Source organism: Salmo salar, chromosome ssa06 (genome assembly GCF_905237065.1).
Source record: "Salmo salar chromosome ssa06, Ssal_v3.1, whole genome shotgun sequence".
Lineage (NCBI taxonomy): Eukaryota > Metazoa > Chordata > Actinopteri > Salmoniformes > Salmonidae > Salmo > Salmo salar.
In genome coordinates, this window is record NC_059447.1 from 77,484,753 (window position 1) to 77,509,598 (window position 24,846).

General features: G+C 42.1%; 2 protein-coding genes across 5 annotated transcripts in view; one reads left to right on the forward strand and one right to left on the reverse strand.

Annotated features, from left to right (window-relative positions):
• Window positions 1-896: 896 nt before the first annotated feature.
• Window positions 897-24,846, reverse strand: part of slc25a47a (solute carrier family 25 member 47a) — a 29,512-nt gene continuing 5,562 nt past the window's right edge. The window contains exons 1-6 of one of the 2 annotated variants that reach the window (XM_014205867.2): window positions 6,275-6,504; window positions 4,875-4,918; window positions 3,610-3,681; window positions 3,331-3,510; window positions 2,101-2,371; window positions 897-1,895 (exon numbers count right to left, since the gene is read on the reverse strand). In XM_014205867.2, coding sequence (XP_014061342.1) covers window positions 1,582-1,895; window positions 2,101-2,371; window positions 3,331-3,510; window positions 3,610-3,681; window positions 4,875-4,918; window positions 6,275-6,311 — 918 coding nt within the window. In that variant the 5' untranslated portion in view covers window positions 6,312-6,504 and the 3' untranslated portion in view covers window positions 897-1,581. Of the gene's footprint in view, window positions 1,896-2,100; window positions 2,372-3,330; window positions 3,511-3,609; window positions 3,682-4,874; window positions 4,919-6,274; window positions 6,505-24,846 lie in introns of those variants that run through there. The other variant, XM_014205868.2, reaches the window with a different exon arrangement.
• Window positions 5,702-23,438, forward strand: slc25a29 (solute carrier family 25 member 29). 3 transcript variants are annotated; one of them, XM_014205865.2, is made up of 5 exons: window positions 5,702-5,846; window positions 13,263-13,306; window positions 15,177-15,260; window positions 20,711-20,918; window positions 22,452-23,438. In XM_014205865.2, exons 4-5 carry the CDS (start codon window positions 20,711-20,713, stop codon window positions 23,018-23,020), a joined length of 777 nt encoding a protein of 258 aa, XP_014061340.1. In that variant the 5' UTR covers window positions 5,702-5,846; window positions 13,263-13,306; window positions 15,177-15,260; the 3' UTR covers window positions 23,021-23,438. The 3 variants fall into 3 exon arrangements, with proteins under 3 accessions (XP_014061340.1, XP_014061339.1, XP_045576979.1); XM_014205864.2 differs by lacking the exon at window positions 5,702-5,846 and adding an exon at window positions 7,224-7,656; XM_045721023.1 differs by lacking the exon at window positions 5,702-5,846 and adding an exon at window positions 7,224-7,544.

Here is a 24,846-nt window from a genome sequence, read left to right on the forward strand (position 1 = left end):
AGATATCCTAACCGACTTGCCAAAACTATAGTTTGTTAACAAGACATTTGTGGAGTGGTTGAAAAATGAGTTTTAATGACTCCAAACTAAGTGTATGTAAACTTCCGACTTCAACTGTATGTGCTGAGTAAGAACTTAAACATAAACTCACTCATAAAAACAGCATCTCTTTGCTGTATTCGTAAACAATATCTATCTATTCATGGTTTTAAACATTTTTACATCCCACAACTTTGCTGTAGCTTCCTTTTGTTCCTGCTACGTTAGTGCAGACACGGCCATCTGAGCCATCCGATTGGTCAGCGTTAGGCCTATAGTGCACTTGATTTGCTCTCCGGGCCCGTGGGGAAGGCAGAGTTTGTCCCTTCAGACACATGAAACGGTTCAAAATCTGAACACTTTGGCTACCTGGCACGCAGGGCAGCTGAATCGGGTGCACCTACCGCCAACTGCACAAGAGGAATAAAAAAAATTATAGGAACGCAATGCTTTAGAGTTGGGTTTTTTACAGAAATATTTGGAGATCGACTAGAGATGCCTTGGAGATCGATCACGACTGACCGATCACGATTGACCGGTTGGTGACCACTGATCTAACCCCTCTACTGACCCGAGAGAGAGAGAGAGAGAGAGAGAGAGAGAGAGAGAGAGAGAGAGAGAGAAACAGACGACAGACAGACAGGCCAACAGACAGACAGACAGACAGACAGACAGACAGACAGACAGACAGACAGACAGACAAGACAGACAGACAGACAGACAGACAGAGACAGACAGACAGACAGACAGACGACAGACAGACAGACAGACAGACAGACAGACAGACAGACAGACAGACAGACAGACAGACAGAGACAGACAGACAGACAGACAATGAAATGGTTCAAAATCAGACAGACAAGCAGACACAGACAGGTCAGACAGACAGAAAAACACAGTCAGACAGACGGTCAGACAGATGAAACTAGAGTGTGAGAGAATGCAATCAAGAGAGAGGAGAGAGGAGTACAATCAAGAGAGAGAAGTACATTAGTTTCTCAAGTCCAGTGTCTAGTGCCGAGCGATTTATGCTTTTTGAGGTCGGTTCGGTTTCCGTTAGATTATTACAAAATAATTTGTTTTCAATTTTGATAATTTTTTAAAACATTAAATGCACTATGCATTATGTGGGTTGAATACTGTAACACAGAATAAAGCAATTAATAAAAGTCCCATGATGGTAGTGACTTCCCATTACTGCTTATCACTTACTAACCATCATTTATTCACATTACTTTAATAAATTATTTCAGTTGTTGTGTATATTACATTTGTTTTATTTGATGTCATCTGCGCAATGGATTTTGGTCATTGTAGTTAATTACCACGTTTTATGCTCTAAACTATTGGAAATTTCAACTCCCTACTACTGTACATTGCATAGTTCAGACGGGATCTGATTTATCTCTAGAGAAACTGCGATGTGCGCATTGAGCTAACAGAAAAAAACGAATGAAATGGAATTAAAATAATTGGTCAATTTGTTGTTTTAAAAACAAAAAATAACCAACATTTCAGTTAATCGCTCAGCACTACCAGTGTCTACTCAAACTCTAGTTTGGGGGGTTCTATAGTATCAGGCTGTGTTCTGAGGAAGCCGACCAGGAGTTCATAGGTAGCGAACACCACCATGTTGACAGGGAAGGCACGTAGACAGTTGATACCCAAGCTCCTAAAGAACACCCCTGACCCCTCCACCCTGACTGTCTCTGTGATGCAGTGGACAAAGCCCTTGTATCTCTTGATATCCCTGGCTCCGTCCATCTGGAGGCGGGCCTTAATCACGTCCATGGGCGTACCCACTGTCCAGCCGGTCATACCAGCCACCCCGCCAGCCAGCATCACCCCTGTCCACTCTGAGAATCGCAAGAGATAGGGATTAGGGTTAAATGCTCTATCTATGAACTACAACAATAATTACTTCAACCATTTGTAGAGTAGAACACATTCATAAGAGGCCAACGTTGTATCCTGTTGAGGACTGAAGCCCACGCTTTGGACCAATAGAAAACCAGCTAGAGGGTCAAAAGGTAAGCTATGGACCAATAGAATCTCACCCACCTGGTCCCTTCTTTCCAGTCGGGGTGAACCACTCACAGAGTGTGCTGTAAGTCAGGAAGTAGGTGGCGTAGGACGGTCCGTCTCTCAGCATGAGGGGCAGAGCTCCCCTGTAGAGTCCCAGTACCCCCTCCTCTCTGACGATGGTCAGGAGACAGTGGACGGGGCCACGGTACTTGGGTTTGGGCAAGTTGGCCCCTTTTCTGGCTCGCAAGGACTCTGTCTGACACTGCAGCCTGACTTTCACTATGTCGCCTGGTGACATCACTGTCACCTGAGAGACCAGAATAAGGAAACGGGACAGTCAGTGAATTCACATACAGGTTGGCAGTTACTCACTAATTACACTGTAACAGGACTACCATATTTTAAAGCCAAATAATGTCAATAAATCAAATAAAATGTTATTGGTCGAGTACACATATTTTGCAGATGTTATCGCAGGTGCAACAAAATGTTTCTAGCTCCAACAGTGCAGTAATACCTAACAGTACAAAACATAACACACAATTCCCTCAAGAAATTAAGAAATATCAGAACGAGCAATGTCAGAGTCCAGAATATAAATATATATGTATATGATGGTGTGTATAGACAGTATGGACAGTATATGAATAGAAAAGGTGTGTACAGCAGTAGCTACATTGGATGAGCTTTGACTAGAATGCACTATACACATTTGAAGTGGATAGAACAGTATGTAAACATGATTAAAGTGACCAGTGTTCAATTACTATATACATAGGGGCGGCAGTGTAGCCTAGTGGTTAGAGCGTTGGGCTAGTAACCGAAAGGTTGCAAGTTCGAATCCCTGAGCTGACAAGGTACAAATCTGTTGTTCTGCCCCCGAACAAGGCAGTTAACCCACTGTTCCTAGGCTGTCATTCAAAATAAGAATTTGTTCTTAAAAAATAAAAATAGGGCAGTAGTCTCTAAGGTGCAGGGTGGTAGCTGGCTAGTAAAAGTGACTAAGTTCAAGGCAGGGTAATGGGTGGAGGCTGGCAATTTAACAGTCTTTTGGCCTAGAGATAGAAGTTGTCTCTTGGTCCCAGCTTTGATGCACCTGTACTGTCTCTGCCTTCTAGATGGTAGCAGGGTGAACAATAAGGTCCAAGTTTGGATAATATGACATTGTCCGCCCTTAGAAAGTAAATACAATCACAAATCCTGTGAAAGTTCATTCTGGAAAACAACAACAACAGAATAAATATCCTCAGAAATAAAACTCCTCACTGTAGCCACACCCCCGGCCAGGCCGGAGAGGAAGATCTCTAGTTTGGTGTTTGGGGTTCCTGGTCCTCCCCTCAGCTGACTGAGACACTGACGGCAGTTCCTGTACATCCCAAACACCACAGAGGAAGTCATGGAAACCGTGGTAACAGGCAGGGACATCCCCTTGAAGAAGCCATGGACCTGGAGGTACAGGAGAGAGAGGAGGGTGGGTCAGTGTGCTTCTCAGTTTAGACAATAGTTTAAGGTGACTGCTTTATGACGGAAAAGATTGACACTCACCCCTTCTTTAGATAACGTTGTTATGAAGCAATGCCAAATTCCAGTGAACTGCTTCTGAGTTTGTATCCTCACCTGTCAACGTCAGGAAGAGTTCAGCCTAGCAGGAGTTATGTCATCACCAGAATAAGGCTCATGGCAGCATCTTTAGGTGTGTACATTATCAGTCAAAAGTTTGGACACACCTACTCATTCAAGGGTTTTTCTTTATTTTTCTATTTTCTACATTGTAGAATAATAGTGAAGACATCAAAACTATGAAATAACACATATGGAATCACGTAGTAACCAAAAAAGTGTTTAACAAATCAAAATATATTTTATATTTGAGATTCTTCCCTTTGCCTTGATGACAGCTTTGCACACTCTTGGCATTCTCTCAACCAGTTTCATGAGGTAGTCACCTGGAATGCATTTCAATTAACAATTAACATTTCAATTACAGAAAACACCCCAATTTGGTAAAAAGATCAAGTCCATATTATGGCAAGAACAACTGAAATAAGCAAAGAGAAATGACAGCCCATCATTACTTTAAGACATGAAGGTCAGTCAATATAGAACATTTCAAGAACTTTTAAAGTTTCTTCAAGAGCAGTCGCAAAAACCATCAAGTGCTATGATGAAACTGGCTCTCATGAGCCACAGGAAAGGAAGACCCAAAGTTACCTCTAATGAACTTATCCTCTGCAGTAGAGTTAACTGCACCTCAGATTGCAGCCCAAATAAATACTTCACGGACACATCTCAACATCAACTGTTCAGAGGAGACTGCGTGAGTCAGGCCTTCGTGGTCCAATTGCTGCTGAGAAACCACTACTAAAGGACACCAATATAAAGAAGAGACTTGCTTGGGCTAAGAAACACGAGCGATGGACATTAGACCGGTGGAAATCTGTCCTTTGGTCTGACTAAAGGAAAAGCAGCCAACAAGTGCTCAGCATATGTGGGAACTCTTTCAAGGATGTTGGAAAATCATTCTTCAGGAAGCTGGTTGAGAGAATGCCAAGAGTGTGCAAAGCTGTCATCAAGGCAAAGGGTGGCTACTTTGAAGAATGTAAAATGTATTTTGATTTGTTTAACACATTTTGGTTATTATATGATTCCATATGTGTAATTTCATAGTTTTGATGTCTTCACTATTATTCTACAATGTAGAAAATAGTAAAAATAAAGAAAAAACCCTTGAATGAGTAGGTGTGTCCAAACTTTTGACTGGTATGGTTTGTCTCCACTTCAATAAAACACATTAACATCAAAACACTTACCTTTACTGTATCAAGAGGATAGCCCACAGCAACACCACATGCCCCTGTGTTTAGACAGAGGAATGGAAATGATAAAGACCACACACACAGCAGCCTATGTGACATTGTTGGTGAATGATGACATCTGTGTTAGCTAACCATCTTAATTAAGCAAACTCCAGGTGTTATTGTGGTAACATGACCACATTTATATCACCAAATGTAAATGAAGGAGCTGCTAAGACGACTAGATACATGTATGAGAGCACATATCAGTCTGCCATGCTGGTCCTTGTTTACAACATCCTAACATTATGATGGCATAACAATTTTGACTGCCACACAACATTAAATTGATACTTTGTAATACTGTAAAAAAACATATTTGACACAAAGTAACATACAGTAAGTAGGTGCATGAGGTGACCTGGTTAATCAAGGAGGATAGACTGCCAAAGATGTTACTATGTTTAGAAAAGGATTAGGATTTGGGTTTTGAGGCCTTCTGGACATTCCTGAATTGAACTGTATTGAATTCAATGTAGGGCAAAAAAACTGGGTTTGAATCAGGCAAGCTTCCTCTCACGACCTCTACAAGCCAGAATGTTGGATACAATTATATTTTAATGCACTTTACTACATTTTAACCACTTTACTGGTTGTCTATGCAGTTCGTTCTTTTTACGGTAGGAATGTAAGACAATATATGCACAGGAAAGTATAATTACATCAACTTTTCAAAGCGCTGGTAGTGTGTTCAGATTTCTATCACCTGAAGCATACACAGAACCACGTAATCACGCGCACGAGCCTGCAAGTATGCATGCATCTCATTGTATACTTGTATTTTCATATTGTGCGCATGCTTCAGGTCATAGAAATCTGAAGGCACTACCAGTGCTTTGAAAAGTGTATGTAATTATACTTCTCTGTGTACATATTGTCTCACATTCCTACCGCCAAAAGAACCAACAGCATGAACATGGACAAAAGGTAAAGTACCTTCAAATATAATTGTATTCAACATTCTAGGTTATAGAGGTCGTGAAAGGAAACTTTCCTGATTCAAATGCAGATTCCTGCCGACAGAGATTTCAATGCAATTCTAAGTCGGGTTTCCAGGCAACATTCTCCTGTACAATTATATCGACTATTAGTCTATATATATATATATATAGACTATCTATATACGCAGAGGCCTAGGCTGCTACGGTATAACCTCAAAAGCCCCCAAAAGGAGTGGGGTCACAAACTTCTATAACGAATGAACCTCCAAATATTATTGACTACGCACACATCATTTCTATGAATTATATTTTCCATGAGCTTGTTATTCAGGGTTCGGACTACCAACATTAATATTAGGCTACGTTGTTTTTAAATAACGCTATACAGCCTCGAGATCGCAATAGGTTACGTACCTCCAATGGATCCTGCCGCGAAATCGGCAATATGCATTCTTCAAACATAAGATAACTTGTGTGAAAACGATATCACTGCATGTTTGTCATGCTTCCACTGGTTGTCGTTGTGTAAACTGTTTTCCCTGTTATAGAAGGACTATTCGAGCCAGTTACGTGAAGCTTTTGCGTCCTTCATACCAAAATACCACGTGTATGTTCGGTTGAGCGTTACGAAACAGAGGAGCCGAGTGTAGCCGAATAATGCCGAAGTTGCCATTGATAGATTCGTGCGCTTCAAAACAGTCATCATGTCTAAGCAATGACAGTATATGAAGTGTCAAAGACACACTGAAACAGACATTGAATGGCTTTATCAAAGCTTTTGAAAAAATAATCACAAATGTAATAGGACTATAACAACATATGCAACATAAAAAACGAACTATCCTTACAAATGCCCTCTAAGCTATTATTCTAGCACAAAACCATTAATTGTTTAACGCTAAATATCTCAAGATACTCATTGAATTAATGCCACGTTGAGAAACAATTCAGCTTTTTATCTTAGAAAGAGGCATAAAGGCGTATTGTGTCTAAAACTAGTGTGAGAACTGTTCTGAAATACATCATTTCATTGATAAGGTTAAAACGAGAAGTTTGAAAGGTGGTAGCTATTCCATAGTATGCTCGTCCACGTGACCTTGAATGTAGGTAGTTAAGCCATAACATATGGAATAGTTTCTATTTTGTCTAGGTTTAGCATATGTATGATATGGTAATCGCAACATTCAGCAGCCAGATGATTTCAGCCCGTTTTCTTATGCGTAGAAACATCTATTTTCCATAATGATTCAAACGAGAGTCGTTTGTGGGGTGTTTTCATCAATGACCAAAAACGTCACACCGTATTGCTGACGCAACCTTGAAAGTGCGATTCTTTTCATACACAACCAATAAACGTTGGGGGTAAGATTGAAAAGAGGGGTGGTGCCTTCGGCACTGTAATGTGATTGGATACGATGTTTACCCGAAGCAGGTAGTAAACACCTCCAATGTCATCTGTCAAAACGTTGGTCAGACAGTCACAGTGTCGAGGTTACTACAGAGAGGGGATCGTAAAATCAGTTAGCTTGGACAGTTCATGGAGGTCGTGTAGCTACTCTATTCATACCTCAGTGATTCTAACGACCGCAACAAGGATATATTAGCTAGCAAGTTGATAGCACATTAGCCTAGCTAGGAGACGAAGACTGTTGCCAACTAGCGCAGCTGTGTTTCATCAAACTGTGTAAGTGGCAAACGAATCGGCATCAAAAAGTATTAATTAACCGATATTTGACACTTTATCGCAAATTTGTACTGAAGAGTGGTGATGGACTTTCTCGCTGGCTGCATTGGAGGTAAGTCTGATATGAAACGCACCAACCCACGAGGCAGCTTTAGCTAGCTACTGGCTGCACTAAGCCAATCAGGGAAGGCAAGCGCACCCATCCATCGTCATAGGCTACCTACATCACACCACACACACAGATAATTGTCTTTAAACCAATTTGAGAAATTAATTCTTACATAGCTCACACAAATTGACACAATGTATGCCATTGAGATTGTTCAACTCTAGCCTTGTTCACATGATCACCCGGCTAACTACTGTAGGTAGTTAAATCGATGGTGTGTGATGACGCAATCCCATTCCGTGATTTAAACCGCATTTTTGTACTTGGCGCAAGTGGGTCGACAAGGTACGCAAGGTTAATTGTCCAAATTATATCTATATAAATGGAAAAACATGTGACATATTGTAGCTGTCTGGAACTATTCAGACAATGCATTAAAACCAGTGACTGACTCTGTGTGATTGTAACCATAGCCTCGGGAAGTAGAGGTGCTGAACCCCCTGAAAATTAAAAATGAAATATTAATACATTTTTATTATCATTATTATATATTTTTTATTAAGGTAGTGCACTGCAGTACAAATTACAGCATCCCCCATACCCAAACATCTTCCTGTGGCTATGATTGTAACATCATATACCAGGAATAACAAACTCAATTTGACACCATTAGATACTGTAGCCCTACAGTCTGAATAATTGGTAGGCATGACATTGTTGTAATGTAGATATATGCCTATTTGGTAAGTCAGGTCGGTGCAAGCCATATTGAGTCTGCTATCTGGTGTCAGAAAAAAGTAGGCCCTATGTGTCATAAAAGCTGGATACCAGGGGATATGGGTAAACACCGTCAACATTTCAGGGTTAGACCGTATTTAGGAATCTGATGCCAGTAGTCTCCAATGTTACCTTGGTGCTATTCTTCTTGATTAGATTTGTTTATAGGTGGTTGGTTCATAAAGTAGACGGATGGCCTTCTCTCCAGGAAGACTACGTTTATGTTGTTGAAAGTTAAAGGTCTACTTCTGGTGAAATTATTTATGATAAGTGATACATCCTGTGGTTTCAGTTACTGCTCCATCAATCAATGATTTATACATCAAATAACAGGCATACCAAGTTACTTGTCAATATTCAATGACTTGGCTATCAGAGGAGAAAGATAAAATTACTTCCTTCTTTCTCACTTGGACATGGTCTAGAAATTCTACCACAGGTGTTTTCCAGCCACCCACAAGCCTCCTTAATGTCCTCTGTCCACCCTGTGAAGAATGGAAAGCATGTAGTCCTATGTCCTGTACCATTACATCTACATTTGACACTGGTCATTGGTAATTTAGCAGATGGTCTTATCCAGAGCGACTTACAGTAGTGAGTACATACATTTTTTATATTTGCAGACTGAAACAGATAACCTAAGATGGCTCTACTGTAAAAAGGATATGCATCTACACATACCCCTTCACAGACCAATCACACTCTCCCTCCTGCTGTCACTGGTCTGCTATGGAAGGGTCTGGTGTACATGTAAACCCATAGGGGAGGGATCCACATGCTCAACGTTAGTGGAATGGCGTGAAAAGCCCGACTCAACTCAGAAGGCAACTTTAGTATTATATGGGAATGTAAGCCTATTAGGCTTGCTATTTGGAGCTGAGCAATAAACATACATGAGTGTAAACTATCCTCCATGTTGGCACCAGGTGTTCCATAACAATACTATTCTAATTGGTATTCCGACTATAATGTAATTATGTTGGAACTTTTGCTGCCAACATGGCACACTGCAAAAGAGGACGGCAGGTAGCTTAGTGTTTAAGAGCGTTGGGCCAGTAACTGAAAGATTGCTGGTTCGAATCCCCGAGCTGATTAGGTGAAGAATTTGCCTTTGCCCTTGAGCAAGGCACTTAACCTTAATTGCTCCTGTAACTCGCTCTGGATAAGAGCGCCTGCTAAATGACTAAAATGTAAATGATGACAAACCAAGCCTTTGAGCGTTTGTGAATCAATTCCTCTGAAAACCTGCATTAGGCTTTCAAAGCAATCATTCCAAGCTGACCGTAGGGGAATGAAAAACTTGCGTAGTTACTTTGTACCAGGCAGATTCCTTTGCATAATATAAATATAAATGCAACATGTAAAGTGCTGGTCCCATGTTCCATTAGCTGAAATAAAAGATCCCAGAAATGTTCCATACGCACCACAACTTATTTCTCTCAAATGTTGTGCAAAACTTTGTTTACATCCCTATTGGTGAGCATATTTCTCCTTTGCCAAGATAATCCATCCACCTGACAGGTGTGGCATATCAAGAAGCTGATTAAACATCATGATCATTACACAGGTGCACCTTGTGCTGGGGACAATAAAAAGCCACTCTAAAATGTGCAGTTTTGTCACACAACACAATGCCACAGGTGTCTCAAGTTTTGAGGGAGTGTGCAATTGGCATGCTGACTGCAGGAATGTCCACCAGAGCTGTTGCCAGATAATTTAATGTTAATATCTCTACCATAAGCCGCCTCCAACGTTGTTTTAGAGAATTTGGCAGAACGTCCAACCGGCCTCACAACCGCAGACCACGTGTAACCACGCCAGCCCAGGACCTCCACATCCGGCTTCCTCACCTGCGGGATCATCTGAGACCAGCCACCCAAACAGCTGATGAAACTGAGGAGCATTTCTGTCTGTTATAAAGCTCTTTTGTGGGGAAAACTCATTCTGATTGGGTGGGCCTGGCTCCCCAGTGGGTGGGCCTATGCATTTCCAGGGCCCCGCATGGCTGCGTCCCTGCCCAGTCATGTAAAATCCATAGATTATGACCTAATGAATTTATTTTATTTTACGATTTTCTTATATAAACTGTAACTCAGTAAAATCGTTGACATTTTCACGTTTTTATATATTTTTGTTCGGTATAGATACAAAAAGTGAAAGAAAATTTTGAAATAACTCAACTTACAAATTACCCAGGGTACTGTTAGTTTGCTGGTAGTTTTTTCTGCAGTAGCTACCTAAGGTATTGTAAAATATGACCAAAATGGCTCTTTGCCTGCCGGTTGCCAAGGACACAAGTAATCGTGTCAATTTCTCTGTTAACCTCTCTCGGGTATGTGGGACGAAATCGTCCCACCTAGTCAACAGCCAGTGGAATCGAGTGGCGCAATATTCAAAAACCTTTAAAAATGCTATAACTTCAATTTCTCAAACATATGACTATTTTACACCATTTTAAAGACAAGACTCTCGTTAATCTAACCACATTGTCCAATTTCAAAAAGGCTTTACAACGAAAGCAAAACATTAGATTATGTCAGGAGAGTACCCAGCCAGAAATAATCACACACCCATTTTTCAAGCTAGCATATAATGTCACAAAAAACAAAACCACAGCTAAATGCAGCACTAACCTTTGATCTTCATCAGATGACACTCCTAGGTCATTATGTTATACAATACATGCATGTTTTGTTCAATCAAGTTCATATTTATATCAAAAACCAGCTTTTTACATTAGCATGTGACGTTCAGAACTAGCAAACATACCGAAAACTTCCGGTGAATTTACTAAATTACTCACGATAAACGTTCACAAAAAACATAATTATTTTAAGAATTATAGATACAGAACTCCTTTATGCAATCGCGGTGTCAGATTTTAAAATAGCTTTTTGGCAAAAGCACATTTTGCAATATTCTGAGTAGATAGCTCGCCATCACGGGCTAGCTAATTTGACACCCACCAAGTTTGGCGTTCACTAAACTCAGATTTACTATAAGAAAAATTGGATTACCTTTGCTGTTCTTCGTCAGAATGCACTCCCAGGACTTCTACTTCAACCACAAATGTTGTTTTGGTTCAAAATAATCCATAGTTATGTTCAAATATCCTCTGTTTTGTCCGTGCGTTCAGGTCCCTATCCGAACGGTGACGCGCGGACGCATGACGTGACAAAATATTCCATTACCGTACTTTGAAGCATGTCAAACGCTGTTTAAAATCAATTATTATGCGATTTATCTTGTAAAATAGCGATAATATTCTAAGACTGAAATAAGAAAATGGTGTCTTCACGTGCACCCGTGTCATTGTTCTCAGATCGACCACTATCCAAATGCGCTACTGTTTTTCAGCCAGGGACTGCAGAGTCATCATTCCCCGTTCTGGCGCCTTCTGAGAGCCTGTGGGAGCCTTAGAAAATGTCACGTTACAGCAGAGATCCTCTGTTTTCGATAAAGAGGCTATAGAAGGCCAAGAAATGGTCAGAGAGGGCACTTCCTGTATAGAATCTTCTCAGGTTTTGGCCTGCCATATGAGTTCTGTTATACTCACAGACACCATTCAAACAGTTTTAGAAACTTTAGGGTGTTTTCTCTCCAAATCAAACAATTATATGCATATTCTAGTTTCTGGGCAGGAGTAATAACCAGATTAAATCGGGTACGTTTTTTTATCCGGACGTGAAAATACTGCCCCCTACCCAAGAGAGGTTAAGGTAAGGATTTAGGGTAGGGACATCCCAAGGAGCCCGGATCGCACTTACCCATGCATATGCCTACTGCTGTTCTTTTCCTGGCTTACAAAAGGAGGCCGGCTCTGATTGGCTGGCTGTGGCACAGCAGGTGCTTAGTAAGGATTAGCCTTGCTCTTCTAGCCAGTCCCAGAGAGGCACAGACAGACCAAAGACAGAGAGATGGCCTACAGCCACAGAGTTCTGCAAACTCTGTTTAGGTTGTAGCATTCTGTTGGTGCACTACACATTCCAACCTTCTATAATGTTGTTTGTTTTGGAACGTTTAATGCCAGTTTGGAGTATAGTCCGCCAAACTATGTAGGCCTATATCAAGGCCTATAGCAGGACAGTTGCTGTCAGGGCCCAGGGCTAAGGTTTCACTCCGTATTCAGAGCCATGGGGAGTGGAGGAGAGGGCTTGTACACATGTTATGTACAGTACCTTCCAGAGCAGTTGCTTGGACAAAGCTATTCCTGAAGAAGACTCAGTCTCTCCCCAGTGGCCTTGCCATATATGAGTCAGCGGTCTGTCATACCTCGATTCAAATACTATTTGAAATCATTTTAAATACTTTGCCGGTGCTTGATTGAGCCAGCCTGACTAATGGAATAGTCTCAACTGTAAACCCTGCCCATCTGGCACGCAAGGCAGGCTGGAGCAAATGCTTCAACTATTTGAAAGATTTTAAAATATTATTTGAAGCCAGGTCTGCTGTCGGTCTACAGTTCGGCTACAGGTTGTTGTTGATGGTTACAGGGTTTCCATTTCCTTCTCAGATGAATCACAGTTTATATTTTGGCAGGCTGATGTGATGTCCTCTATGTGGGATGAGAGCCAACATTAAAAGGCTTATGTTTACAATTTCTGTTGTTGAGATCTGAATAGCGGACATGGCTATTTATTTAGTTTACAGAAACAATGTTTTGGTTGCTATAAATAACTTTTTTTTTGTTCTACCAGAATACAACTTCTCAAACTATCTGTGTATCACATAGGCTACAGTCATTTTTACTTGTAATTATTTTTTAACAATCTGCTCTCGGTTAAGTATAGCGTAGTCTATCCTGTCTGACTGCTCTCTATTCTTCTCTTCAGGTGCTGCCGGAGTCTTAGTAGGACACCCTTTTGACACGGTTAAGGTGAGTCTGGTTGTTCTCGTTTTGGGCTGTTTCTTTCCATTATATGAAAATAAAGCTTGCAGTCACTATGTTCAATAGTTGCTGCTTGTCTCAAACAACCATAAAAAGCAGCAATACAGTATAGTAAGGGGAAATTGATGACCGTATTCTCCACACTATAACAGATGCTGTTTTGTTTGTATGTATGTAGGCTGCTGATTTCATACACATCCTGCTTGCGTAGGTCTAATGATTGTGGAAGATTTCCTTGTTAATGTAACAAGGACTTTCTTCGTTTCACAGAAAAGGTCTTACTGTGTTAGTAGATACTTCTACACAACAGTACACTGTAGTAAGTACAGCAAAGGTCAATCCATCCACCCGTCTCTCTCTGTCACTTTGACTGTCTTATTTTTGTTGAACCACAACAAGAATAGGACTCGTCCCCATCCCCTATCAACATTTTGATGTCTGAGTTTACCAAGTTGTGTCAGAAAAATCATGTTTATACACTTCATGGCAGTACATACACTATATATACAAAAGTATGGGGACACCACTTCACATTTGTGGATTTGGCTATTTCAGCCACACCCATTGCTGACAGGTGTATAAAATTGAGCACACAGCCATGCAATCTCCATAGACAAACATTGGCAGTAGAATGGTCTTACTAAGAGCTCAGTGACTTTCATCTTGGCACTGTCATAGGATGCCACATTTCCAACAAATCAGTTAGTCAAATTTCTGCCCTGCTAGAGCTTCCCCGGGCAACTGTAACTACTGTTATTGTGAAGTGGAAATGTCTACAACGGCTCAGCCACGAAGTGGTAGGCCACATAATCTCACAGAACGGGACCGCTGAAGCGCGTAGCATATAAAAATTGTCTGTCCTCAATTGCAACACTCACTACTGAGTTCCTAAATGTCTCTGGAAGCAACATCATCACAAGAACTGTTCCTTGGGAACTTCATGAAATGGGTTTCCATGGCCGAGCAGCTGCACACAAGCCTAAGATCACCATGCGCAATGCCAAGTTTTGGCTGGAGTGGTGTAAAGCTTGCCACCATTGGACTCTGGAGCAGTGGAAACACGTTCTCTGGAGTGATGAATCACGCTTCACCATCTGACAGTCTGATGGACGAATCTTGGTTTGGTGGATGGCAGGAGAACTCTACCTGCCCAAATGCATAGTGCCAACTGTAAAGTTTGGTGGATGAGGAATAATGGTCTGGGGCTGTTTTTCATGGTTCGGGCTAGGCCCCTTAGTCCCATGAAGGAAATCTTAACGCTACAGCATACAATTACATTCTAGACGATTCTGTGCTTCCAACTGTGACAACAGTTTGGGGAAGACCCTTTCCTGGTTCAGCATGACGATGCCCCCTGTGCACAAAGCGAGGTCCATACAGAAATGGTTTGTCGAGATCGGTGTGGAAGAACTTGACTGGCCTGCACAGAGCAGTGACTTCAACACCATCAAATACCTTTGGGATGAATTGGAACGCCAACTGCAAGCCAGGCCTAGTCGCCCAACATCAGTGCCCGACCTCACTAATGCTCTTGTGGCTGAATGGAAGCAAGTCCCCGCAGCAATCTTCCAACATATAGTGGAAAGCCTTGCCAGAAGAGTGGAGGCTGTTATAGTAGCAAAGGGGGGACCAACGCAATATTAATGCCCATGATTTTGGAATGAGATGTTCGACGAGCAGGTGTTCACATACTTTTGGTCATGTAGTGTATAATTGTGTGTATTGGTAAGCTATTCTGTATTCCCTCATTTTGGTTCCTATGTTGTGATACTGTTGTCAGGAAGTATTGATTTGTTCAGGGGGGATGCTGATTGGCCGTCCAGGTTCTCTTTGACCTTGACCTGTGTGTGTGTTGCAGGTGAGACTCCAGGTTCAGAATGTGGACAAGCCTCTCTACCGCGGGACCTACCACTGTTTCCAGTCCATCGTACGGCAGGAGTCGGTAAGTCCTACCTAAATCTTTATCATTAAGTGGAAGCTGTGTCTCCAATTTAACTTTAAACAGGCGATGAGCTCATGTTAACTTGTCATGTTTGGTATATTATAGTCCAATAGGCTTCAGATTTGTTTGAGACTTTGACCACTCTCCTATCAACACAACCACATTGAAGTCTGCTCTGCTTGAGTTATTAATGAGGTCAGTTTGTCCTAAGCGCTGATCCTGGACCTGTCTGTTTCAGACGACCTCACCTGTCTTGTCTTGTGACTGATTGTTATGGGCCTGATAGAATACTCACAGAGCTGATGGGGGTGTGAGAGGCAGTAGCACAGAGCTCTACAGTGCGACCATTTTACTCGCAAATGCGCCAAAATATTTAGCTGTGCGACCTGGAATTTGTATTCAAGAGCACATTTTATTTAAGAGCGCTAGTGTCCCTTGAAAAATGAAGCATTCTACCCTTATTACCCCAAATATTTTTCATTGTGCTCCTAAAATGCGCCTACGTTTTCCACACATGCGCCTTTTAAAAAAAAAAAGGTAAGCGTAGCGCCCTGTAGTAAATATGGGCATTGGGAATACGTATTTTGGTTTGTGTTCTGTTAAAACTTTATAAGGGTTTTAACAAGTTTATAAATGAATTCCTCAACATGTGTTGAGTTAGAATGCCTTAACCAACCATGTTGTTCCACCTCCTACATATGTGATGACATCACCTGGTTTAAACGTCTCTAGAGACTATATCTCTCTCATCATTACTCAATGCCTAGGTCTACCTCCAATGTACTCACATCCTACCTTACCTTTGTCTGTACACTATGCCTTGAATCTATGCTATCGTGCCCAGAAACCTGCTCCTTTTACTCTCTGTTCCGAACGTGCTAGACGGCCAGTTCGTATAGCCTTTAGCCGTACCCTTATCCAACTTCTCCTCTGTTCCTCTGGTGATGTAGAGGTTAATCCAGGTCCTGCAGTGCCTAGCTCCACTCCCACTCCCCAGGTGCTCTCATTTGTTGACCTCTGTAACCGTAAAAGCCTTGGTTTCATGCATGTTAACATTAGAAGCCTACTCCCTAAGTTTGTTTTACTCACTGCTTTAGCACACTCTGCCAACCCGGATGTCTTAGCCGTATCTGAACCCTGGCTTAGGAAAACCACCAAAAACCCTGAAATCTCCATCCCTAACTATAACATTTTCCGCCAAGATAAAACTGCCAAGGGGGCGGTGTTGCAATCTACTGCAAAGATGGCCTGCAAAGTTCTGTATTACTATCCAAGTCTGTACCCAAACAATTCGAGCTTCTACTTCCAAAAATTCACCTTTCCAGAAACAAGTCTCTCACTGTTGCCGCTTGCTATAGACCACCCTCTGCCCCACCATATGTGAATTGATTGCCCCCCATCTATCTTCTGAGCTCGTGCTACTAGGTGACCTAAACTGGGACATGCTTAACACCCCGGCCAACCTACAATCTAAGCTTGATGCCCTCAATCTCACACAAATTATCAATGAACCTACCAGGTACAACCCCAAATCCGTAAACACGGGCACCCTCATAGATATCATCCTAACTAACTCGCCCTCCAAATACACCTCTGCTGTTTTCAATTCAGATCTCAGCGATCACTGTCTGCATCCGTAATGGGTCTGCGACCAAACGACCACCCCTCATCACTGTCAAACGCTCCCTAAAACACTTCTGCGAGCAGGCCTTTCTAATCGACCTGGCCGGGGTATCCTGGAATGACATTGACCTCATCCAGTAAGTAGATGATGCCTGGTTATTCTTTAAAAGTGCCTTCCTCACCATCTTAAATAAGCATGCCCCATTCAAAAAATGTAGAACTAGGAATAGATATAGTCCTTGGTTCACTCCAGACCCGTCTGGCCTTGACCAGCACAAAAACATCCTGTGGCGTTCTGCATTAGCATCGAATAGCCCCCGTGATATGCAACTTTTCAGTGAAGTTAGGAACAAATATACACAGGCAGTTAGGAAAGCTAAGGCTAGCTTTTTCAAACAGAAATTTGCATCCTGTAGTACAAACTCAAAAAAGTTCTGGGACACTGTAAAGTCCATGGAGAATAAGAGCACCTCCTCCCAGCTGCCCACTGCTCTGAGGCTAGGAAACACTGTTACCACCGATAAATCCACTATAATTGAGAATTTCAATAAGCATTTCTCTACGGCTGGCCATGCTTTCCACATGGCTACCCCTACCCTGGTCAACTGCCCGGCACCCTCCACAGCAACCCGCCAAAGCCCCCACCATTTCTCCTTCACCCAAATCCAGATAGCTGATGTTCTGAAAGAGCTGCAAAATCTGGACCCCTACAAATCAGCAGGGCTAGACAATCTGGACCCTCTCTTTCTAAAATTATCTGTCGAAATTGTTGCAACCCCTTATACTAGCCTGTTCAACCTCTCTTTCGTATCGTCTGAGATTCCCAAAGATTGGAAAGCTGCTGCGGTCATCCCCCTCTTCAAAGGGGGTGACACTCTAGACCCAAACTGCTACAGACCTATATCTATCCTACCCTGTCTTTCTAAGGTCTTCAAAAGCCAAGTTAACCTGATATGGATAGGGGGCAGTATTTTCACGGCCGGATGAAAAAACGTACCGATTTTAAACTGGTTACTACTCTTGCCCAGAAATAAGAATATGCATATTATTAGTAGATTTGGATAGAAAACACTCTGAAGTTTCTAAAGCTGTTTGAATGGTGTCTGTGAGTATAACAGAAACCAGGAAGTGTAGGATCTGAGTAATTCTTCTTTCTAGTCCCTTTCGAAACTACAGTATCTGTGTGGTTACGTTGCACTTTCTAAGGCTTCCATTGGCTGTCGAAAGCCTTCACAAAGTGGATTGAGCCTTCTCCTGTCTCTGGGCAGAGTATAGGAACTCAGTTACTGAGTGGTCTGACTGAGGACAAAGAGATTGGATATGCACGTTCCCGCGAGCACGCTGTTTTTTCTTTTCCTCCTTGAATGAATACACTATTGTCCGGTTGCAATATTATCGCAATTTTACGTTAAAAATACCATAAAAATTGATTTTAAACAGCGTTTGACATGCTTCTAAGTACGTTAATGGAACATTTTATCATTTTGTGTCTCGAGTTGCGCTCGCGCGTTACCCTTTGGATAGTGACCTAAACGCACAAACAAAACGGAGGTATTTGGACATAAATATGGATTATTTGGAGACAAAAACAACATTTCTTGTGGAAGTAGCAGTCCTGGGAGTGCATTCTGACGAAGATCAGCAAAGGTAATACAATATTTCTAATACTGAGTTTAGGTTGCCCCGAACTTGGCGGGTGTCTGAATAGCTCGCCGTGATGGCGGGCTATGTACTCAGAATCTTCGCGTATATGGAGTAAATTCACCGGAAGTTTGTGTATGCTAGTTCTGAACATCACATGCTAATGTAAAAAGCTGGTTTTTGATATAAATATGAACTTGATTGAACAAAACATACATATATTGTATAACATAATGTCCTAGGAGTGTCATCTGATGAAGATCATCAAAGGTTAGTGCATCATTTAGCTGTGTTTTGGGTTTTATTCACATATATGCTTGCTTGGAAAATGGCTGTGTGGTTATTTTGGTCTATGTACTCTCCTAACATAATCTAATGTTTTGCTTTCGCTGTAAAGCCTTTTTGAAATCGGACAACGTGGTTGGATTCAGGAGAGGTTTATCTTTCAAATGGTGTAAAATAGTCGTATGTTTGAGAAATTGAAATTATTGGATTTGAGGTTTTTGTATTTCGCGCCATGCGATCCTGTTGGCTAGGGGTTCCGCTGGCGGAACGATGCACATTACTGTGCAGCCGTATTCATCGACCTGGCCAAGGCTTTCAACTCTGTCAATCACCACATTCTTATTGGCAGACTTGACAGCCTTGTTTTCTCAAATGATTGCCTCGCCTGGTTTACAAATAGAGTTCAGTGTGTCAAATCGGAGGGCCTGTTGTCCGGACCTCTGGCAGTCTCTATGGGGGTGCCACAGGGTTCAGTTCTCGGGCCGACTCTCTTCTCTGTATACATCAATGATGTCGCTCTTGCTGCTGGTGATTCTCTGATCCACCTCTATGCAGACGACACCATTCTGTATACTTCTGGCCCCTCTTTGGACACTGTGTTAACTAACCTCCAGACGAGCTTCAATGCCATACAACTCTCCTTCCGTGGCCTCCAACTGCTCTTAAATGCAAGTAAAACTAAATGCATGTTATTCAATCGATCACTGCCCGCACCTGCCCGCCCATCCAGCATCACTACTCTGGACGGCTCTGACTTAGAATACATGGACAACTACAAATACCTAGGTGTCTGGTTAGACTGTAAACTCTCCTTCCAGACTCACATTAAGCATCTCCAATCCCAAATTAAATCTACAATCGGCTTCCTATATCACAACAAAGCATCCTTCACTCATGCTACCAAACGTACCCTCGTAAAACTGACCATCCTACTGATCCTCGACTTCGGCGATGTCATCTATAACATAGCCTCCAACACTCTACTCAACAAATTGGATGCAGTCTATCACAGTGCCATCCATTTTGTCACCAAAGCCCCATACACTACCCATCACTGCGACCTGTACGCTCTCGTTGGTTGGCCCTTGCTTCATAACCTGTAGCCAGTGGGTTTGGCGATGAGTATCTACAAGTCTCTGCTAGGTAAAACCCCACCTTCTCAGCTCACGGGTCACCATATCAGCACCCACTCGTAGCACGCGCTCCAGAAGGAATATCTCACTGGTCACCCCCAAAGCCAATTCCTCCTTTGGTCGCTTTTCCTTCCAGTTCTCTGCTGCCAATGACTGGAACAAACTGCAAAAATCACTGAAGCTGGAGACTCATATCTCCATCACTAGCTTTAAGTACCAGCTGTCAGAGCAGCTCACAGATCACTGCACCTGTAGATAGCCCATCTGTAAACAGCCCATCTATCTACCTCATCCCCATACTGTATTTATTTATTTATTTATCTTGCTCCTTTGCACCCCAGTGTCTCTACTTGCACATTCATCTTCTGCACATCTACCATAGCAGTGTTTAATTGCTTTATTGTAATTACTTCGCCACCATGACCTATTTATTGCCTTAACTTACCTCATTTGCACTCACTGTATATAGACTTTTTGTTTTCTTTTGTTCTACTGTATTATTGACTGTATGTTTTGTTTATTCCACGTGTAACTCTGTGTTGTTGTATGTGTCGAATTGCTATGCTTTATCTTGGCCAGGTCGCAGTTGCAAATGAGAACTTGTTCTCAACTAGCCTACCTGGTTAAATAAAGGTGAAATAAATAAAATTATTATGTGTCTCGCTCTTTTCATGCTCCACATGAGTCCATAGCCTGAAATATAAAATGTTTTTAATTTCTCCCTCTCTTTACCTGACCCATCTCTCCCTCCTTCACCCCCCACCCCAGATGTTTGGACTGTACAAAGGCATCGGCTCCCCCATGATGGGCCTAACCTTCATCAACGCCATAGTGTTTGGAGTGCAGGGAAACGCTATGCGTTACCTGGGCCAAGACACCCCTATGAACCAGTTCCTGGCCGGGGCTGCAGCCGGAACCATCCAGTGTGTCATCTGCTGCCCCATGGAGCTGGCCAAGACACGCATGCAGATGCAAGGTAGGGATTATCAAAATAATGGGCTTTTGTCTCGTTCAAAACAGCTGGGAACTCAAACATCTTAGACTTCAGTGCATTCAAGACAACCTGCAACTCAGGAAGAAAAAGACCTCTGACTGGGAAAAATAGTTTTGAACGCTCATCCAAATCGGAATTCCAAGCTGGAAACTCCGGCATCTTTCTAGAGCTCTGACCTGGAGTTTTTTTTTCTGCTTTCCCAGTTGTCTTGAAAGCACCATTTTAATACTAGGAAAAGAGTGGCGACAACTACTATTCTCTCCAACTGCTTAAAACGGTCTGAATTATAAAATTGTGCTTTTCTTTACATGTGTGTCATGGTGAGGTATAAACCAGGTCATCTGACCACCATGCATGTAATAGATGCACACACGCATTTCAACTGAAGTTACTATATGTTATGAAGAAAGTCATGAACAAGTATTAGACATTTTTTTGACATCCTCGGGGACCAATGTTGATAATTCGATATGATATTGATTTGAGTGAAGTATGTTGTGATAACCATACCGTTGTTGCAAGCATGTAACACTGCCTTAGGAGAGTGCCATATCATGATTTGATGAGGTATTTGTTACTTTAAGATAACAAAAACTGTTGTCAACACTTGCATGAATACTTTACTGGGAAAAAGTGTTCCATGTTTCATACATACATTCATTGGTTTCCCCAGTATTTGGTGGTGGAGCAACTTAGCTAACTAGCCAGCAAGTTAAACAATTTGTGGATTGTACTCTGCCTTTTCAAGCTAGCCACTTAGCTACCACCTTAGAAAACAATCATTTCTAAGAAGCACATTCTGTGTAGTTGATGTTTGTGCAGATGTTTTTGTTCTCGTTAGCAAATGTTTCTAGCTAGTTGTCAAATGTTTGTCATTTTAGCTTATCTGAGCTAGCTAGCTAGCTAGCTAGCATAATGTACTCGGTGCACTGCCCCTACACTGTTGGAAAGCGTGTGTACCATAGACGGATGGGTTGTTTAGCAACAAAGCCAATGCGTACTCAACTGTGGGGAAAAACAAAGTGGGTTGCCTTAGTATCAAAGGATTATTGACAACATGTTAACTATATTGTAAACTTAACACACACATTTTTTTCTGTAATACATAGTTAGTTGCTGGTTAGCTAGCTAGCAAATGTTTTGCCATGTTAGCATTGACGTGACATAAGTCAAAACACCTAAAAACAAGACATGGTATCAAGAACAACATACAACTTGCTGAAACAAGCCACCTACGATTCTCCACATGGCTGCTTCTTGTCATTGCTGCTAGAGATCTGACCATTCAGAATCATAACAACACACTGCCTTTTGCCTCTGTGATGCGCACGCATAATTTTGGTGACGTTGTCAACCCACCCGTCTATAGCATCAGTTTTTAAAGGGTTCACCAATGGCACTAACTATTACAACATTTCAAAACATGCATGGCCACCTATTTCATGTTTCTCCTAGAGTCAAATTTTCCATATTGGTACCCATCACTAGTATTTATAATTATACTGTGTTACTAAGGCACTGGGGAGAAGAAGTCCAAGAGGAAGCTGTATAAGAACTCCCTGGACTGTCTAGCCCGTATCTACAAGCGGGAGGGGCTGTCGGGGGTGAACCGTGGCATGGTTACCACGCTGATCCGAGAAACCCCTGGTTTCGGAGTCTACTTCCTGGCCTATGACGTCCTGACTCGCTCCATTGGCTGTGAACCTGACGACCCCTACATGATCCCCAAACTGCTATTCGCCGGTGGGATGTCCGGGATTGCCTCTTGGCTCTCCACCTATCCAGTGGACGTGATTAAGTCCCGCCTCCAGGCGGACGGGGTGGGTGGGGTCTACCAGTACACCAGCATCGCTGACTGCGTGCGGCAGAGTGTGAGGAGGGAGGGGCTCAGAGTGTTCACGCGAGGTCTTACCTCCACCCTGCTCAGGGCGTTTCCCGTCAATGCTGCCACCTTCGCCACCGTCACGCTGGTGCTGCTGTACGCACGGGGAGTGGAAGAGGGGCCCAAAGACTGTGAGCTGGGGCCCCCAAACACAGCTCACCATACACAGCTACCACAGCAGACCCAGGCTTCCAGCTTGTGACCTGAGTCTGGAGGTGTTACTCCCACCAAAGCTGCTCTACTGTGGGGTGGGGGAGGGAGGGAAACCCATTGGGACCCAATGCCCTTTGAATCGCTGAGTATGGAAACCCATAGATTCCTGATATAGCTATATGTACACTACCGTTCCAAAAGTTTGGGGTCACTTAATGTCCTTGTTTTTTAAAGAAAAACAAGAAAAATAATTGTCCATTAAAATAACATCAAATTGATCCAAAATACAGTGTAGACATTTGTTAATGTTGTGATTGACTATTGTAGCTGGAAACGGCTAATTTTTTTTATGGAATATCTACATAGGTGTACAGAGACCCATTATCGGCAACCATCACTCCTGTGTTCCAATGGCACGTTGTGTTAGCTAATCCAAGTTGATAATTTTAAAAGGCTAATTGATCATTAGAAAACCCTTTTGCAATTATGTTAGCACAGCTGAAAACTGTGGTGCTGATTAAAGAAGCAATAAAACTGGCCTTCTTTAGACTAGTTGAGTATCTGGAGCATAAGCATCTGTGGGTAAGATAACAGGTATAAAATGGCCAGAAAAAAAGAACTTTCTTCTGAAACTCATCATTCTATTCTTGTTCTGAGAAATTAAGGCTATTCCATGCGAGAAATTGCCAAGAAGCTGAAGATATCGTACAATGCTGTGTACTACTCCCTTCACAGAACAGTGCAAACTGGCTCTAACCAGAATTGAAAGAGGAGTGGAAGGCTGATCAACTGATCAAGAGGACAAGCACATTAGTGTCTAGTTTTAGAAACCGACGCCTCACAAGTCCTCAACTGGCAGCTTCATTAAATAGTACCCGCATAACACCAGTCTCAAAGTCAACCATGAAGAGGCGACTCCAGGATGCTGGCCTTCTTGGCAGCGTTCCTCTGTCCAGTGTCTGTGTTCTTTTGCCCATCTTAATATTTTATTTTTATTGGCCATGGCTTGGTATGGCTTTTTCTTTGCAACTCTGCCTAGAAGGCCAGCTTCCCGGAGTCGCCTCTTCACTGTTGACGTTGAGACTGGTGTTTTGTGGGTACTACACTGTATTTCTGATCAATTTGATATTTTAGTAGACACAAAATGTGCTTTTCTTTCAAAAACAAGGACATTTCTAAGTGACCTCAAACTTTTTAACAGTAGTGTAGATCTATAGATTTGCAGGCTAAGACTGCACTTGACTTGTATATATAATTTACTTTGGGGGGGGGGGGTATTTTGTATAATGTTTAAAGTAACCGTTATTTCCTGCCTTATTACTTTTTAACAGTTTTGCTGAAATGGAGAAGTCGAAGCACTGATATCTTTGGAAGATGCGACAAAAAAAGAAAATTGAATGTAGTGAGACTGAGATTGAACCCGAAGCTTAATATGCCACTTTCTCTCTCAGACCCTAGTATTTCTCAAATAAACCAAAAGAGTTAAGGTTATGGTTAAGTCGCTGGTACTAACTGGTACAACCACATGTCAACTAACTAGCAATGTAATGGTCTGGTTATGCAGTTTATCCTTTTATAGCTCTGTCTTTGCACAGTAGCTAGTCAGTTCTCTACTTTGGCCTCTCAGGAGATTCACATGTAGGGTACTAGTTGAGTTAAAGCACTTATCATGTCCTAACTGAAAAGCAACCTATAATGTACCTGAGCGATATCTGAAAGCTGAATGAAAGCCCCGAATGTGACCTTTTGTGTTTGAAGCACAAGTGTGAATCCCTATTAGAGTTGGCAATAATGTAATATATCTTGTGTGTTTTGTTTTTGGACAAGGCTTGTGTTTTACTGAGTAATGGGAAGTTTTGTCTTTGGTGTTTTACT

Coding starts and splice junctions, on each gene's coding strand:
- slc25a29 (XM_014205864.2), top strand. CDS start 7,629: ATGGACTTTCTCGCTGGCTGCATTGGAG. Junction 7,657..13,262: donor TCTCGCTGGCTGCATTGGAG/GTAAGTCTGATA, acceptor TCTTCTCTTCAG/GTGCTGCCGGAGTCTTAGTA. Junction 20,919..22,451: donor GACACGCATGCAGATGCAAG/GTAGGGATTATC, acceptor TGTGTTACTAAG/GCACTGGGGAGAAGAAGTCC.